Source organism: Oenanthe melanoleuca, chromosome 11 (assembly GCF_029582105.1).
Source record: "Oenanthe melanoleuca isolate GR-GAL-2019-014 chromosome 11, OMel1.0, whole genome shotgun sequence".
NCBI classification, from domain to species: Eukaryota; Metazoa; Chordata; class Aves; order Passeriformes; family Muscicapidae; genus Oenanthe; species Oenanthe melanoleuca.
Window position 1 is genome coordinate 10267608 of NC_079345.1, and position 18589 is coordinate 10286196.

General features: G+C 41.2%; 1 protein-coding gene across 1 annotated transcript in view; it reads right to left on the reverse strand.

The window, feature by feature from the left end:
- Positions 1–16764, reverse strand: part of LOC130257789 (uncharacterized) — a 29608-nt gene extending 12844 nt beyond the window's left edge. Inside the window, exon 1 of the mRNA XM_056500637.1 lies at positions 16622–16764. Coding sequence (XP_056356612.1) covers positions 16622–16763 — 142 coding nt within the window. The 5' untranslated portion in view covers position 16764. The remainder of the gene's footprint in view (positions 1–16621) is intronic.
- Between the last annotated feature and the right edge of the window lie 1825 nt (positions 16765–18589).

An 18589-nucleotide genomic window follows, 5' to 3' on the forward strand; every position in this document is an offset into this window, starting at 1 on the left:
TCCTCTGCCATGCCCTATCACCGTGCTCATGCTATCAGGAGTGAGGACAACCCAAAACAAGAGAAGCAAAGAGATGTGTCCCTCTGCAGAAGACAAGCAGGGCTCTTTTGAGCTGCATGTGTGGTGGCCAGGCAGTCCCTGTGTCCTGGGGGGTGCTCAGGGCTGCTCCTGGAAGGCCAAGCCCTCCTCACACAGTGGAGCCCGCGAGAATCGCAGATCAGCGATCAGAGCTGCCAGCAAGATCCCGAGATGTGTGTATTTGTGTCAGTTTGTAATCCATATATTTATAGCCCTTCCTGTAGGCTGAAGACTGAGAGCATTGCAGGAAATGTTTGAGCTGCAGATGCCCCCACAGACACAGGGAACAAGTGCCAGTGGAAAGGCAGCCAGCAGCCTGTTCCCAGAGCATCCCGCCCCGCGCGAGCGGCACTCACTGCTCCAAGGAGGGGTTTGGAGTCACACCTGGGCAGCCTCCCTCTCACCTGCTGCTCACAGACTGACCTGCCAAGGCCAAAGGCAGTGGGGACCGGTGGGAGTGCCCTGCTGGGGTGGGATGCTGCTGGCTGGTGGTGCACAGGAGGAGAGTCAGACCCGTGTACGAGCACCAGGTGTAACCGTGAGCCACTGAGAGAGTGGCTTTGTCCAAAGACAAGTAAATGCAGACATTTTCCCTGTTTACATGCACATATACGTGCTCACTCTCACACACTCAGAAACTATAAGGCTCAATAAAAGATCAAAAACAAATAAATGAAGCAAATTAATGAAAATGAGGTGTAGGACTGTAATCACACCCAGCCATACAAAAAAAAAGCTCCAACCAAATTAGTATGTAATGCACCACTTCAGACAGATGTTTGAATAGGAACAAAAGGAAATAAGGAGGAAACTCATACAATGCTGGTTTGAGTACTTTCAGGAATATGAAAAAAAAAAAAAGGATAATTTCCCATTTAGCCTGCAGCAGAAATAAGGCCGGATTCTGATCCATTGAAGATACTCTTCCCGTTGCCTTCAACAAAATCACCATCCAGCCTCTGCAATAACAGCTGAGAAACATGTTTCTTGAACAGAAAAGGGCAGGGCTGTGTCTCACTGGGCTGGGGGCTCCTGGGCATGGATTAGCAGTTAACCCAGGCACAGGCTTCTGCTCGACTCTCACAGTACTTTTCTTTCTGCTTCCCTTTTTATTGCCCACAGTTTTTAACCATGAAAATCACAAGTGCTTTTTCTTTAGCATGTAGAATTTGAGAACATTTGTTTCCAGTTGTGATCATAAAGAGATAAACAAACTTCTGCTGGCAGGACAGCTGCAGTATGTAACTTCAGGGAATGGCCCTGCAGCAAACATGGTACAGAGCACTGCATCTGCACAGGAACAACAACTGCCTCCCCAAAAGTGTACAAATTTCTCAATCCATTCTATCTGCTTACTCAGAGAAGAATTGAATATCTGTTTAGAGGGAGAGGGTAGACACAGTCATCAGTGGTTCTCAGCAGTTTCATGTCTTCCACAGTTTCTGGCATCAAAATACTCAGTTTTACTGCAGTCATGTAACTGGTTTTTGACATATTCCTTTAGGACACTCTGTATTGGATTTGAACTGATACTGATAAATTGTAAATTTATCATTGTAATTTTGCCATTTTAGGCTCTCATTCTTAGACGTTAGAAATGTATGCTGTAAGATGTAATTTATATAAGAGATTAATAAAATGGTCTTCTTGACTCCTCTTTTTCTTTTTTTTTTTTTTGCAGAAAGGCTTTTCCATTAGCATAAGTCTGCATCACACACCTTGTTGTTTCTTTAAATCCTACTCAGTTCTCTCCTTCACAGATGGGCAGCCTAAATTATTTACTGGTACTGTGGAGGGGAAGGGTCACCAGCGAGCCTCAGATCACAGTTAGACTGCCAAATTGTCTTTAACGTGAAGTCTTGCCTATCACAGTTCTCTCCACTGCCTTCTCAAGATAGATCCAAAAGGTGCCAGCAGACACCAAAACCTGCCCATTGATGCCTGTAATCTCAAAGCTGACACTTACCTTACCTTGCTGTTGGGCAGGGATGATGACTGAGTCTCTTCAAATGGAGCTTTAAGAGATTGATGAAGGATTTCTTGTCAAAACACTAAAATCAGTTCTTGACTCATCACACCAGATTGAGGAAAATGCATTTGGAAGCAAACAAAGACATTAGAGAGTTTCCTACCCACTGACCTGAATGCAATCAGCTCAGGTGCAGGACTTGGTGCACTGTCCAATCTGCACTTTGAATCTCTGAAGAACTTCTGAAGAAATCAACTCCCTGAGTGGCAAGATCATGAGTTTGCATACTGTGAAAGGCCAGAGTCCAGGAACAGAGCCACAAAGCTGAAACCTCATCCCTCCATATCTCAGTTCCATCAGAGAGCTGGGAAAAGGGAGAATGGCTTATCAGTAATTTTATACTCCAGAAGTACAAGCCAACTCCTCCACTGCTGTGCATGACAATTACTCATTACACTACCAAATCAACCTGGGGTGTCATTCTGCTGTTACTCTCTTATAAATGAGACTGAGAGGCATGGAGATCTGGAGCACTTGTGAGAATTACAGTGACACCACTGCAAATTTTCTGTATTTTAGTTACCAAGGAAGTCAAAGGAACTGGCCCTTGCCAAGGAGTATCCTGCTGCTGCAGCAAGATCGCTTGTGCTTCCAGCCTACCTTGTTTATAAAGTTACACATTTACTTTGGAAGTCAGCAGAGCTATCACAGATCTGAACTCCATGTAATTAGGAGACAGCATCAGGTGATAAAAATGCAGAGTAAGTCCTAGCAAGTGAGGCAAGCAGGTGGTCTTGACTGCAAGGATCAACACAGAACCAGAGAAAGTATATTCAACAATAAACAGCAAAAACTGCAGTTGGCTGACACCCACCTTGATGGGCCTTACAACAAATATTATGATAATTTATCTCATCTGTCCTGTTCCCCTTTACCATCTGTCCAGCTTCCTTTCCAACCCTGTAAGTACTCTCTGATCTGGTAATCCTTGCTTGGTCCCCAAAGAGGTACCTCTGTAGTTTGCTTTCTTGTTTTGTTTTTTCTGGGTATTTTTTGTTTTGTTTTGTTTTTTGTTAGTTTTTTTTTTTTTTTTTGCTTGTTTGGTTTTTGTTTGGTTTTTTGTTTGATTTTCTTTTTTAAATTTTATTTCAATAATTTCTATTCTCTGATGCCAAAAAACAAACATGGCAATTCATTCAAATAATTAAAGGCTTATTATTAAAATAGAAAATACCAGATAAGTTAATTAAAACATTTAATTTTTAATGCATTGTGTTTTTCCATTATTTTACACAATACATTAGGATAATAGTGAGATGTTCTTAAAGTGGATATATTCAGAAGCTCAACTTTTCTTCTAGCTGCAGCAGAATGGAACCCAGGAACTGTTTAACAGACTAACAGATAGAGAAAGATTTAATAACAAAACTAACAGATAGAGAAGGATGCCCATTAACCTCCATTTATCCCCAAACTGCATACATTTTTTTCCAAGTTGCATCTAATCTTTTGGGAAAAACAAATCTACTTGATTGAGTATATACATACTTGTGTGAGGCAACAACAAAGTTTGAAATTATTTTATACCAAAATATTTTAGTAATTGCCCCCGAAAAGCAGCAATTTTCTGATGCTGTATTAGATGATAATATAATACCCCTTAACAGCTGAATACACGTCTGGGGCCAAGCAGCCCTGAAACAGTATTTATGCTAATTAAAACTAATTTCTTTGCAAAAGTTTTAGTCTTAGCAAACAGTTTAAACTTAATGTGCACCTCTGAATTTACCTTTCTTCTTATGTCAAGAAAGTATTTGCAGCAACATTGTCATTAGGCAGTTATGTTCATGATATTAGATACATATGATGGCAATTAGAGGCAGAACCTCCAAAAATCCTGGTAGTATACCCAGGCATGGCTATAGCTATTTTAAGCAGATTTATACTTAGGGCATCAAAGAATGTCACAAAGAGAAGAAAATATGGTAACTGTTGCTTTAAATTATAGCTATCATTACTTCAAAAGGATATTCAATCAGAAACCACTGCAAACTTAAACTATTTATGCCTTCTGACACTGAAAGGAAAGTAGGCAGTTTCAGCCTGTCATCTCTTAATTCTTTTTTTTCCCTCCTAATTTTTTTTTTTTTTTTTGTATTTAATAAAAGAAAAGTACTGTTTGGTCTAAGAAACAAGTTATAAGTCCAGGAGGAACGAGTTAGAACAGGTCTCCTGCTTGTTTTTGACCTTTCCCTGTCTGTCAGGCTCATTAAGTAGTGCAGGTTCTTTGCTAGTTATTTTACAACAGCTATTGGAAAAATGAAACAAACCTGTGCAATGGTTTGGCTGCTTGGACATAAGTGTTTGCCCAGCAAAACAGTTCCTGTGTCAAGTAGTAACAGGTAGAGCTATTTTCTCCTACAAATCAAAAAGACAAAAGTGAAGCCACAGTTGCTTGCAGAGTAAATTTTGAACAAAGTCATAAGATCGTGATTAAATTGTCCGTGGGGATTCCTGACCTCTTCTGGTAACAAGAGCACACCTCTCTGCAGTCAAATGTTTAAAAGCAAGGAACTTTCTGTTCAACAAAATGTTTTGAGGTTGGCCATGGAATGATCTGCAAAAACCAGCAGGAGTTTCAGGAGGTAAATAAAGTTAAAAAAAAAAATCTTTATGTGCCTGCTACCCCTTCCTCTCCAGATGCACTTAATGTGTTGAGCAACAAGTGACAAGTGTAATGAAAATTAAAAATAAAATTAATAAAAGAAGAAATGCCTAAAGAGGAGTGAAAGGGATCTCATGAGAAGAGAGGAGTAAAATAGATGTGCCCTCTGTGCAAAATATATTCCCAAAGCAAAATGAGCACCTTATATTCCCAGCTGCAGGGAAGAAGGCAGACTCAGAAATCTGCAGTTGGGAGATGGGTGGGTGCAGGGGGAATTCCAGCTGGCTTTGAGGTCCAGGCTGTGGGGGAGCAGCCAGCAGAGTCCCAGCAGTTTTGCCAGGCAGATGAAGCAGCTCACAGCCAGGCTCGTGGGGCTCCTGCTGCGTGACAAAGAGATGGATTGCCGAATCTGAGTTACACTTTCATCACACATGTATACATGTAAGTGAGGCAAAGAGCCCAAACCAAGAACCAAGCCTGTTTGGCCTTTTCCAGAGTGGGACTGTTTCTGAAGAACATTTCAATTTTGAACGGCGCTGGTCACACCCGTGCAGCGACCGAGGGTTTCTGGCAGGGTCTGTTCCCTGGGAGTGCGTGGTCAGCAGCTGAGCCCTCCATGGAGATGCTCCTGGCTGTTTGTCAGCCCCAGGGCAGCAGGCTGGAGCCCCAGGTACCCAGCAGAGTCAGGGTGAGGGCAGGGTGGGGCAGAGAGGCCACTGCCAGCCGGACAGTCCAGGTGAGCTGGCAGCGGGTCGGGCAGTGCCCCTGGAGCAGCCGGACCCACGGAGCAGGGCTCCCAGTGCCCCTGCCCAAGGGCTGGGACCGTGCTGGCTCTGCTTGTGCTGGTCCTCTGCCCCACAGGGAGAGGGAATCTAAATCAAACAGCTTCAGCACAGAGAGCAGGACCTGACATTTACAATAATGTCTGGTAAAAACAAGCGAAGGAAAACCGAACTTAACAACGTACCCCAGTTCTCATCACTGGCATTTTAGCTGTATTTCAAAACATATATGTAGCTTTTCTCATAATTTGCACTGTATTTTTTTAATAAGTTTTTCTTGATAGAATCTATTTGTTAAAAAACATTTACATTTCTCTGCTTCCCTTTCCAATTCAGCAATATCAACTAATTAACAAACAGCTTGTACTGTTTGTAGGTTTGTACCAATCACCACAGTGAAAAAGCAAGTTAACCAGCCCACATCTAAATAAATAAACAGTTGACATCTATCCTCAGCAAGATTACTGACAGTAGTTTGCTTAGGCACAGAGTCCAGAACAGCTTCTCCCCAGCAAGATTCATGTGATTTTGGGCTGAAACATTGTCCCAGCTCAGCTATTTTTTTTATTTACTGCACGAGCAGGAGAGAGTACAAAGACTATGGAGCAAGAGTAAATAACTTCTCTTATGTGAATTAAAGAAATACTAAGAATAAAAAGAATCTCTGGACACTTTAAAAGGAATTAAAGACATAATGGAGAGACAAAAGTTACCATATGGAGAAATAACTGCAGAATAAATGTAAATGGCAATAAAACCAGGAAAGCCTCCTAAATGTTTCATTCCACAGGGCCACTGTCCTTTCCCAAGGGGACCCCTGCACTTTTCAGGTGACATAAAGTACCTGGGGGCTGTTCTCGCTGGGGGCACAGCAGGAAGGAGCTGCTGGCACTGCAGCACAGGCAGTCCATGTGCAGAGTGATGGAGCAGGGATGCTGCTGCCCCAGCTCTGCTGCTTTGGGCAAACTGGCTCAGGGATTGGAATGTAGCAGTAACCCACCCAATTAGTGTGGGCTGTAATCTAGGAGGGTTCACTATGTCACACACATTATGACTCCTGGGTATTACTAAAGGACTTTTTGTAGTAGCTGAAATGAATTTTTCTGCACACATATAACATCACCCATATAGCTATAGTAAAGTAGCTTTAAAATCTGACATATTTAAAATCTCCAACTTTGACAGGGTTAAGTTTCCAGACAGTAATAAACAAATCAGCAAATAGTGCAGATTTACTTCTTGCCAAGAGAAGAAGAAAAAAATGAAATGTAATGGCTACATCAGATTGAAATGGCAAGTAAACTCTGACAAAACTACAAAGGGAGCTAATAAATCATGCCAGAGGAAATATATACCTTAATTAAAGACACACACACATACAAACTTGACAGAGACTTTACATTTCTGGGTGCAATACCTGTTTACTTCATGTAACATGGAAAAAGTTTAATGGCTCCTTAAGAGAAGTCAGTTATTTATTATTTCTGCTCTAAAAGCCCCCATGAGCTTTCCCTCAGCAGGAAGGCAAGCCTCCACTCCAGGTAACAAACCCAACCACATGAATTACAGAACAAGAGAAATGCATAAAAATGTATAAGCAGCTTTCAATATTACAGTGCTGAAGTAAAAACAGGTTATAATTAAGTTTAACCTCCAAAAAGTTTACAAATATAACCTCTATTATTTGCTTCACTTCAGAGGTCTCACACCAACAGACATTTCACAGCCTTTGCTTTTATTATTGAAAAAGTTCATTCCCACACAGATACAAATATGCTTTTCCCTTTGACTTACATAGTGACTGATGTAAAAAAAAAAAAAAAAAAATCTTCTGGAGAGTACTTATGCCTGTGCTTAACATTAAGCAGTCCTTAGAGCCCCTGCCTGCCCCTTAAATCAATATTAAAGCCTCTGTTAATTTCGTTTGTTCGTGATCCCCACTCAAGGGGAAAATGCCTCCGTGCCATTGACATTGCTGCCTTCTGTGGTGTTCTATTCTGAACACACTGATCTTCAGACCTGATCTAAAATTAACTGGAATGAATTAATTCTTTACTTACTTTCATATGATTTGCATTGGACCTACCTTCTTTTTGGGAGTCAGAACCCAATGTTATTTTTTTCTCAGCTTCCCTTTGAAAAAATAAATTTTACAAATTTCAGTTTATAAAGCAGAATGTCAGAATTAAATTGTGTATGTAGAATTTAGCATTGCTCAACCAGAAATGTGAAGTTGTATATGAGGCTAGCATGAAAATGCTGCAGTATGAATTGGTTTTGTTCCATTGAAATATGTTTTAGAGGCTGGAAGCACCCTGGACTAAAATCTAAATTTAAAATGTAAATATAAGACTTAAAAATTATTTTGAAAAAATTCTTTCCCCTAGAAAGCTAAAGTCCTAACTGGATGACTTATTTCCATTACTTTCTAACCCAGATGGGGGCTCAATATTTCTTAAATGGTTTTTAAAATCTTAAATATAAATTTAATTTTCAGATACAAATTAGATTCCCATTCTCTTACAAAACCTTCTCTAATGCTGTTACCTCCAGTATCCTTTTTGATGTCTAGGTATCAAATGTATCTCTAAGTGGGTACCAAACCAGATAGAAAGACTGACTGTATTTAGTCTTTAATTAAATGCTGGTAGATTTCCTTCAATAACATTAAGCTCAGAAGTGAGAAAATATAATTAAGTGATGCTCCTACACAGGCAATGATCAGCATTCTTGCATGCAAGGTGTGGTAGCACAGTAAGCTAAGGATTACTTCTCAGTTTTAGTTTTATATTGAAATTCTCACAGCTCAGGAGAAACCCTATTCTATATGCATGAAATATTAACCAGGCAATTGTCCTAAGGATGCAGTGGATTTATTAAAGTCCATTAATCTGATTAATAATTGGATTGCTGACAAGTTAAGTGTCTCAGTGCTGTTAAAACTAAGTATATTTTAAACGTATCTGACTTCCTCCCATTGTCTGTCATCTCACTGAAGATGTGGGCAAATAAAAGGTTGCTCTCATAAGAGGTTACTACCCTGTGGAAGCCCTGGTATCATTAACAAGCAGAGGAAAGCCTCAACATGAAGAGCTGCTGGATTGTACAAGGTTTTCTAAGATACTGAGGCAGGAATTGAATGACAGCAGAAAAGGAGGTTAATCTTTAACACTCCTGTTCTAAATGGAAATATTTCCAATACTAGTGAACTCCTGCAATTTCCACATGTACATCTAAGACATTCCTCTGTGTGGACATGTTCTACGTGATGTCTTGGCAGGAACCAGGAGACACAGACTCTGATCTCAGCTCCGCCACTGACCCGCCCCGTGACCCCGGATAAATCATTCCACTGCTCTGTTTCTCTTCTTGCTTTTGCCTGTCTTGCTTCTTTAGAGCACAAGTTCTTCATACAAGGAGCCAACCTCTAGTTACCTTTTTGTCTGACATGCTGAGGCCCTGATCTCAGATGAAGCCTCTAGGAACTTTTGAGAATAATAAAAATAGTGGTGAGGAGTGGATGGTATTGACATTCCCAGCCCTCATTCCATCCCAGGAGACACACCTACAATACATCATCATGGATTTTCGCTCCAAGTCAGGGGTTAGAGAAGCAGCCATGCCTTAGTGGAGCTACAGGTGAGAAAATAGATCTCTATAGTCTTTTCTGCTCACTGCTAGAAGTTTAATTTACATTAAATAACAGCTATTTTTCCATATTGAGAGATGAAGATCGTAACTCAGTAAGCCTGGAGAGCCAAAGCAAATTGTATCAACAATCCAGGCTAAATTAAGGTGAGCCATTCTTTGTCTTTCACTCCTTTCCCCCAGCACTGTGCTGAAGACAAAGAAAAAGAGCAAAGTGTATTTCCACTAGAATAAGACATAGCTGCTAGTTAGAGCAGTCTCAAGATGTGGCATCAGCTTGGCTGGAAGGGCTCAAATTCCCACCTCACCCACCTCAGAACAGCACTCAAATGATCAGGGTAACTTATCCAAACTGGACATATTCCTGCCTCCTCTTGAGGTTGTTTGTGATGGAAGATTGACCCTGCTCTGCTACTTTGGGCTTGGGACATTTAAACCCAGTCACTAAGAAGGGCACAACTCCATCAGGGCTCTTCAGCACCCCATAAATCCTCCTGAGCATTCTGGTTTCTGTGCCTCCTTCTGATTGCCTCAGACAGCTGACTTGGCTGAATCCCTCTTCCACCCTTGTCTTACAGGCCCAGGCATGGCCTTAGCAGAGGTGTTATACAAGGAACAAGGTGAGAAACCAATCCCATCCTCCATGGGAATGCCCACCTGTGGCACCTGAGCTTCCTGACATTGATGAGAAGATTACACACAGCTCCTGTGCTAAAACACATCATGCCTGGCACCAGGACTGTGCTGCTGGAAAACCCTCCAGGTGACTCAGATCTTCAGGTGTGGGGTGCTGTAAGTCTGACAGAACTGCTAAAAATGATATTCCAGGACTCCATTGGGATGTAGTTGTGTGCTCATTCCAGCCCCAGTGCAAAGCTGAGCTCCCCCTGGGCAGTTCACACCTCACACCTCCAAGGTTCTGCCTCTGTCTCCAAGGCAGGTACCTGCCGGTGCCTCTCAGGGGCTAGGAAACTTTGGTGTACAGCCTGTAAATTGGAGAACCATTGGCCATATCCTCACCATCACCTGTCTCCACCAGCAGTACCATGTGCCTCCTTCAGCACAAGAGTTTTGGTGCCCTAGGAACTTTGGCGGATCTGTGAAAGTGACCAAAATGAATCTAGATAAAGGATATGTACCCTAAATCACTAGGATAAACATTCTGGGTCACTTCTGAGCCACATAAAATAGCCAAGAAAACTTGTAACAGTTTGGATAAACAGGCTTTGCTACTGTGGCCCCAAAAAAACCCACTCAGAAATAAAGTCAAGACTGCAGGATAAGAAATTCATCGTTTTTATCCTTTCCAGCTTTTACCCTTCCTCCTTTTTTCTAAAGCAAGCTTGACCTACTGTGACTCCTAGAAGTTACCTGCTGGGCACATCAGATATATTTCAGTAACTAGAGAATGAGAAATATATATTAGTCTATGGAATAGAAACCAAAATAAAAGCTTTACTATTAGGAATATTAATGTTGGTACTGTCTGAGTTAAGACAGTTACAGACTGGAGGACTGAGTTGCTGCCCTTAGTTTGTGTAAGTAGGAATATCAGCAATTCATCCTGTGAAAAACATTACTTCAGCTAGTAGAGTTGGAAGGGAAGAGTGAGAGAAATTGAGGCCTTTTGTCTTGGGTTACATGTCTAAGGGCTAGAAAAACCCTACTACTTTTTTTTTTTACCTCTGTAAAAAACAAATAAAATGAAATGGAAGGGAAGGGAAGAAAAAACTCCACCAACAGCACAGCAACACGACAGTGATGTGCATAATGGTCTTTGGCAGCTTAAGATAAGATCACAGCCCTTGGGACTGTTGGAGCCTGGAGCTAACAGACCTCTGCTTTGGGGAAACACTAGAAGTGTACAGAAAAAAAAAGTTCCATTCCCATATTAAAACGAAATGAGAGGTATGTTGCTAAATCTATTCCTTCTGAAGAAACCTTTTGAAAATACAAATGTACGAAAACATCTGAGTCACTTCTGCATCCATGAGTGAGTGATCCCCTCTGCTCTCACCAGTAATACCAGGAAGGGCTGCTGAACTCCCAGTTTGTCCCAGGAACCATGCTGTGCTTAGTTCCATCAATTTCTTCAGTAAAAGTCACCATGCAGATATCATTTGCCAATTAAAGTCACTATAGGGTTTTTTAAAGTCTCTGTAGGGTTTTTTTTCCTAATGCAAATTTGTGCATAAATTTAATATCCAGAATATAATGAATGGTGTTCATCTAAATTGCTGCTCTCACTATCCTATCTCCCTCTGGTCTTGGGATCAGAGTTCTGATCCTGATCCTGTCCTTTCAGGAACATTGTTTGAAATTTCTATAATTGAATTTAAAAAACAAACATCTGTTCTGTTCCAAGAAAAGATCCAGAAATTTCTCAAAGTCCACAAGCAGCTTTGCTGTTTCTATTGATTTTAGATGGAAGGTGTGAAATACAACAACTAAATGGCAGTACCAGTGAAAAATCAAGTTATTTATGGTCCTCTTCAGTTGGATCAGTTTCCCTAAATAATTCCCTGTTTATCTGTGTTTGTGTTTGGACTGGTGCAGTGGGAGGAAACAGCAGGATGGGAAAAAGTTTCTTTTTTGGGATGCTATTTAAGCAAATGTCAAACTGTGCCCTGGCTGCTGCTGAATACTGAGTCTTTATGAAAATCCAACCCTTTCCTTGGGTGCTGAACAAAGGGAAGCCATGCTGCTGGTGAGCTTAAAGGACTGGTACCGGAAAAATCAGAGGGTTGGCAGACCTGTGCGTGTTTGAACAGAGGAAAATACACTATAAAGAAATGTTGAGTGGGTGGAAAGTGCAGGGAGCAGCAGTTCTGTGAATCACTTCCTCCCCCAAGGCCTTGCTGTCATTAGGAGTACAGGTGTGTGGTTTTAAAAACACATGTTGTCCATACTGATGTTTTAACAAGCATTAGTCAAAGCAGTAGCAGTTCTAACAGGCATTTACTGGTCAAGATAAACCCTAAGCTCCCCCCTCTGGGTTGTCACAGTCAGCTAACACGTTAAAACTGTTTCTGCCAAGTCCAAGAAAGGATTTTAACATGAGTTAAAAATAAAGTCCTTTTTGTACATGCATGGCTTAAGAGAGGAGTCCAAATCCCTTCTTCCAGCAAGAAGAATAGAAAGAAGCAGCAGAAAAAGAGGATTAGAAGCAGCATAAGTGCTCTGTCTTGCCTGTTTACTTCCCAAGATTTTATTTTGCTTTGCTCCACTTACTGAGCATGCCACTGGATGCAGACCCAACTAATTTTTGTATGACCTTCCAAATCAGGCCCACATACAGAACATACTCAAGTCATGGATTTCTGGAGCCAAGTGCCCCCTAGTACATGAACAGGTAAATGTTTTGCAAAGCAAACCCTTCTGAATACGCTGGTTTTCACCAACTCAAAATCTTTCATCTCTTTAAAAGCATTAGAAACAGAGGACGAGGCAGATGCTCTCACATCCAGCCAGCTCTGCTACTGGGAAACACCAGAAAATCTCTCTGGCATTTTCTGAGATGTAAAACATGGCAGAATTTGCCCCAAAAGCATGAAAGCAAAGTTTATGTCCATTGCCATGCAACTGTATTACACTAATACTGAATTTGGAGCTCAGTGCCTGCTACTAATCACTCATTCTGAGTCAATTTGAACGCACACTCTCGAGAGGCAGCAGAAGTCTAAACTGAAACACTGTAGGAAATAAAATGTCATTTAACTGGAGAAAGGAAAGAGCCTAGTGAAAGTAAGAGAATTCAAGGGGCACTCCTTTCTGCTGTCATTTGTCATGTATGACACAGGAATGTTGACATCATCCTCTGATAAATGACACTGGCACCTGCATCAGAGAGATATTCTTCAGCAAAATAGAAGTCTGAAAATCCAGCAGCAGGGCACTACTAGTAGGTTCCAGGAGCTTGCAAGAAAGGAAAGATAGATGATGGTAATTTTCTTCCAAAGAGAAACATAAGACTTTTTAAGAACCATTCCCTTTTGCTTCCCCTTCTGCTCCCTCTGGGCTTTGGGAAATGATTCTGTTTTCTAAATCTAATAGTGTCTTAGACACAAGCTATATGTTATCCAAGAGCTAACTTGTGGCACTCATGCCACCACCCAGGCCAGGAGGAGTGTCAAGCAGAGAGCTCCAGAAGGCATTCCCATGACAGGGCTTCAAAGGGGCCAGGCTGGCCTTCTCTTGTCCTAAGCCAGTCAATGAACAGACTATTCTGGCACCAATCCTTCCAAGCCTCACCTTTGCATTCACAACCTGTAATGCAGAGACTTTTTCCTCTTAGAGCAGGAATACACGTCTCCATCCTACTCCTGTATGCTGCACAGCTGTAGGGCGGGTTTGTGGCAGAGCAGTTCTCTTGGGAAACTTCTGCACAGCCACACAAAGCCTGCTGTGGTGTGGTTTGTCATCAGCAGGCAAAGGTAACTAAAGAAATTTTTTCTCATCTTAAGACAGATACATCACCAGTTAAAAAGCCAAAGGCCAGTGGATTAATTGTAATTGTGAGTGGAAAAGTCCTGCTACTCTTAAAAATGAAAAGCAGATAGATGTTCTTTCCTTGTCAGATTTTTTTACTTGGTTGGCTCATGGAATTTGTATGTAGCTTGATTTTTCTTCTAATTGTATGATTTATTTATGCCAGAAAAGAAGGGGAAAAATCTATTTGATTTGGAGCAGCAGCTTGTGAAGGCAAGAATACAAACAAGGTATCCTAGCTCATCATCAGGAAACTTGCACCCCATGCCAAGGACCTGCCTAGCTACTGGCCAGTCCCAGTTTGTTCCAACCTGCTAACTACTGTCCAGTCCATTTGTCCCTCGCCTTCCCCAGGGATCACCATGCTGTGATACAGAGTAATAGCCCAGTAATTCTGGGCCAAGAAATATCCTTTTCATCCTGCACAGCCAGCACTGTCTTCCAGACCTCTGAGTGCATGAGGGAGGCTGGAATCTGGATGAAGAGCAGCTGGCTTAAAACACACCCTAACAAGCCAATACTGGCTGAGAGGAGAAAGCACTGGAAGAAAGAAGCAGTACATGGGCTAACCTTCATATGCAGCCTCCTTTTCCAGGACTGTTAAAATATTGTGCTGCTCTTGGCTCTTACTGAGTCCATCTTTGGTACTGAGCACTTGTACAGAAGCAATCTCTGTACTCCTGATTCTCCTGCTGGGATAACAACCCCACATTCATGTCTTCAATATTGTCGGGTTGGATTGTCATAAACTGAGCTATGTAACACATTCTCCAGGAAAAGACACTTTCATCTTCTAACCCAGAGAAGCAAAAGAGACCACATTGTACTGATCTGCTCTTCAGACTGCTTTGGACTAGGAACTTACTAATTAGGCTGCAGGCTTGTGACTGGTGAGTCCCAACCAGCTGGGCTGGGTGCATTCCCCTTGGGAAGCCCAAGACTTTCTGTATCATAGTGAGAGGCAAGCAGTAACTGCAGGTGCTGACCCCTTGGCTTGATGGGGTTAGGTCAGCCCCATTTGAAAAGGCTGTTTGGCAAAAGGCAATTAATTTTATCTCATCATGTTACCCAGGTATGGCTATGGTCATCAGAAAAGATAGTGATGCAACTTCCACATTTAAGCAAATACAAAAATTTAAGTGCTTAGGCTTGGCTAACAACTTTCTTCAGCTCATTCTTCAGAAGAAAACGTTAATTTCAGGGACTGATGGAAACTGTGAATTCTAACAAAGGTGGGTGAGATGAGATTTGTTTTTATTGTACACTTTTTTTTTTTTTAAATACAGGCATTATTGTTATTGTAGTTTGATACTTCTAACAGCTTTCCCGTAGAAAATTATTACTTGATCAGTTTATAACACAACAACGATGACATAATTTTGTTGTAATGAAGATAAATATTGCCTCAGAATATCAGAAGCCACCACATCACCCATTAAGTGTTATGACTTCGAAATACTCTAAAGAAAATCTTCTGGGCTGGTTGCAGGAAGATACACAAGTCTGATTTTGATTAAAATGCAAGTTACTGAAAGGTTCAGTTCAGTCCAAATCTATAATCAACTGTTTAGCCCCATAGATTTAAATACAGAATAAGGGAAAAAAAGCCCTCCTAGGAGTCTCCATATTCTCCATGCATTGGCCAGACAATGATCTAATAGCAGCAGTGGCTTTGGGGATATTTGTTTATCTGCTCTGAGCCCAGTGAAGTGACTCAGAGGTAACGTGGCATTTCACCCATGTTCTGTTGGACCATGTTGTGCTTGTAACTTTATCCTGAAGGAGCCTATTCATAGCAGGCACTCAGGAATGCTGCAGAAGGGGTAATTTGAAGATGGTTGCAAACACATTTGTGGATATAAATGAGGCAGCCACAAGTCTTCATACCTTATCTCTGTAAAAGCAAGTATAAAATGGCAGGGCAGGAGAACAGTGGGTTTCTCCCAGAGCAGTGATGCCAGACTGATTCTTCATCCAGGCAACAGTGGAGACCTCTTGATGGTTTTGATTATTACATTCCTGACATCAATCAGGAGTGCAGAATCAGGCCCTTAGCACTCACAAAACTGTGCTCAGTCTTCTCTGACCTCTCATTTGAAAGTATGCTTAGACATAAATGTAAGGCACAGAAGATTAAGGAGATGGGGGCTAAGATGAGGAAAGCTGAAGGAAAATACGCTATAAATATGAACTGGGTCATATAAAAAAGATTAAGTATAAAAGACAGCTTTCTGGTAATGTCCAGCTGTTTCTCCTAAATATTTCTAGCAAACCTACATATGTATAGTTTCAGAAATGTACCGAGAGGGAATACTAGCACTTCACTTAAAAAACACTCTGTAGGACTGTTAGTGGTTTTGAAGCTGTAGCACTGAGATCTGTCAGGGTAGGACAGGAGTTATTTCAACAGTACTAAGTAGCTCTCCCACTGCTTTACTGTGGATTGATCAATTTTCACCCTTTCTTGCCTTTCTGCAGTCACATACAGATGTAAAACAGATTAAGGCTCTGTGGAAATAAGGTAAAATAAAAAAAGACAACTAGGATTTTTTGACTTCCCCTGCAATAAAGTGCAGGGAGAGGTGAATAAAGCCACACGACAGACAGTAACAAAACGACAAAGGTCCTGACTGATAGTTTATTGAGATGACAACTCAGTGAGATTTTAGACATCTCTGGCATGAAGACTATTTTTGTCTTTCCACAAGTTAAAACCTATGTACGATCAAGACAACTGCCTGCTTATCTATTGAAGCTTGTTTCTCCCTTACCTCTCTCTAGCAGAGCCATACCTGACTGCAAAATAATCCTTCTTCTTTTTAATGTACCTTAGAACTAGAGTATGACAATGCTTGAAAGGAAACCAAAGCAAAATAGCAAACCATTATCAATATATTATTTGTGCAGGATCCAAAAGCCGAGAAACATCACTAACAATCACTTAAATTTCCAGCCACAGATCTCAAGTATGGAAAACATCATTATAAATACCTGGCTGCTGAGAAAACAGCACAATGGAAGGACTGCAGGGTCTCAAGGAGAAGAGTTTGATTGCTGCCTGTGCAGCACTGCTTGCCTGTGCGAAAGGAAAGCAAGAGGCTTTCGTTTGCCTTGGCAGCACTTTATAGTCCATTTCTTTTGGTGCAGAGCTCTGCACAAGCTCCAGACCGCAGAGCACTGATCTCTGGGCTCCACTCCCTGCTCAGTCCCTGACCTCTGGCACCAGGACTTTTGCCTCCCAGCTCAGAGTGCTGCTGACTGGACCTTGCTGCACGCGGCGTCGAGCTCTGGAATGCCTCAGATTTAGCTTCAGACACAATAAAGATTACAAATTATAGAGCACAGTGGGAATAAAAGAGATGGGTTGCCCATTCTGACTATCCATCACTGTTTCCTATGTCTCTGGGCAAAAGCAAGCAAAGCTTTCTCAACAGCCCAGAGACAAAAATAGCTTGTACATATTTTTAAATGTTTTACTTTCCCACTCTTAGGCTAATAAAACTCAGAAATAGAGAAGGCATTGATTTTATACTTTCTGAAGTCACCAGTGTAAGTGGGCCCCTATAATTTGTATTTTCAAATGATAAAATATTGAAGCAAAATAGTTAAGATGTTTTTCAGTGCAGAGTGCCTTTTATGCAAATTTCACTCTTTTATCTACAGTATTTATATATAACAATATCTAATTGCACAAAGCAATTAAACAAGCTTCTGCACAGTCACACAACAAGTGAGAATCAGTGAGGTTATATATTTGTTTTGGGGTTTAAAATGTGAAACCGACTGAAAGCTGGAGAGCTTTGGAATGAAGAGAATACTCACACTGAACCTGATCCTGTCAGATGATCCTAAGGTCTCAGAGATGCCAAACAGAATTTAAAACGAACAATTTCTGTGATGATAATGCCATAAGTCAGATGAATATTAGATATTTCTAGGAGTTCTGGTTTGTGTCTTGTTGGCCAGCTCCAGGATTTTGTCAAGGACTGCTGACTGCTGAAGGCACAACTGTCATTAGATTGAGATAAAAGATCCAAAGGTGATGGCTGTAGATGGGGCAGAGAGCTGTGTTACAGAAACATATGTCTGGTAGTTTATTATTATTAAATATCAGAAAAGCCCTGAATGCATGCACAGGTTCCCACAGACACTAATGCACAAACCCATGCGTTTTAGAACAAGGCTTCCCTGACAGCATTTGCTGTACTTTGATGTCAGTCGCAGGAAATATGTTGGCAGCTCCTCCACACAAAAATCTATTTTCCACAAACAGCATATTCTGCCAGTATAAAATTAATCATCCAGACATACAAAGGACACAGGGCCAAGGGCCTTGAGTGACACACCAAAAACCTCAAAACACATGTCTGAGCTGCCACATGACTTGTATAACACTATTCACATACAGCATGGAGCGCTCTAAACCACATCTTCATATTTTGCAACATCCTGCAAACTCATTGCAGGGAAACAATAACAGATACAAAATGGTTTAGTGATGACAGAGCCCAGATAATGAATTTTTTTTTCTTTAAAAACAGGGGTGAAGAGTGAATGGATGGGAAGTCAGTCCTGCTGTTCAACACTAAACACCCAAGTTGTGTATCTTGGTAAGGAATAAAGGTACCTCATATCTCAGCTGCTGTTCAGTGACAATAAGGTATTGCTGAAGTCATTAATTGGTGACTTGAGGCCACAGCTCATCTCTGGAATTGAGATAATTCCAAAGGAAGAATTTTAATGATATAAGGAAAAAGGGTAATTGTGGGGAAATATCTAATAAAGTGGGGGGAAAAGAGGCTTTCATGGCTTTCAGTTCTCCAGGAATCAAATGGAAAGATACATCTCATACCCAAGCCAAATGGATGTGTGAACTAGATAAGAATTATCAACATAATCTCAGTTTCTTTTATTTTTGTCCCATTTTCCAACACTGGGAGAACAATTTGTAAAGTGGTC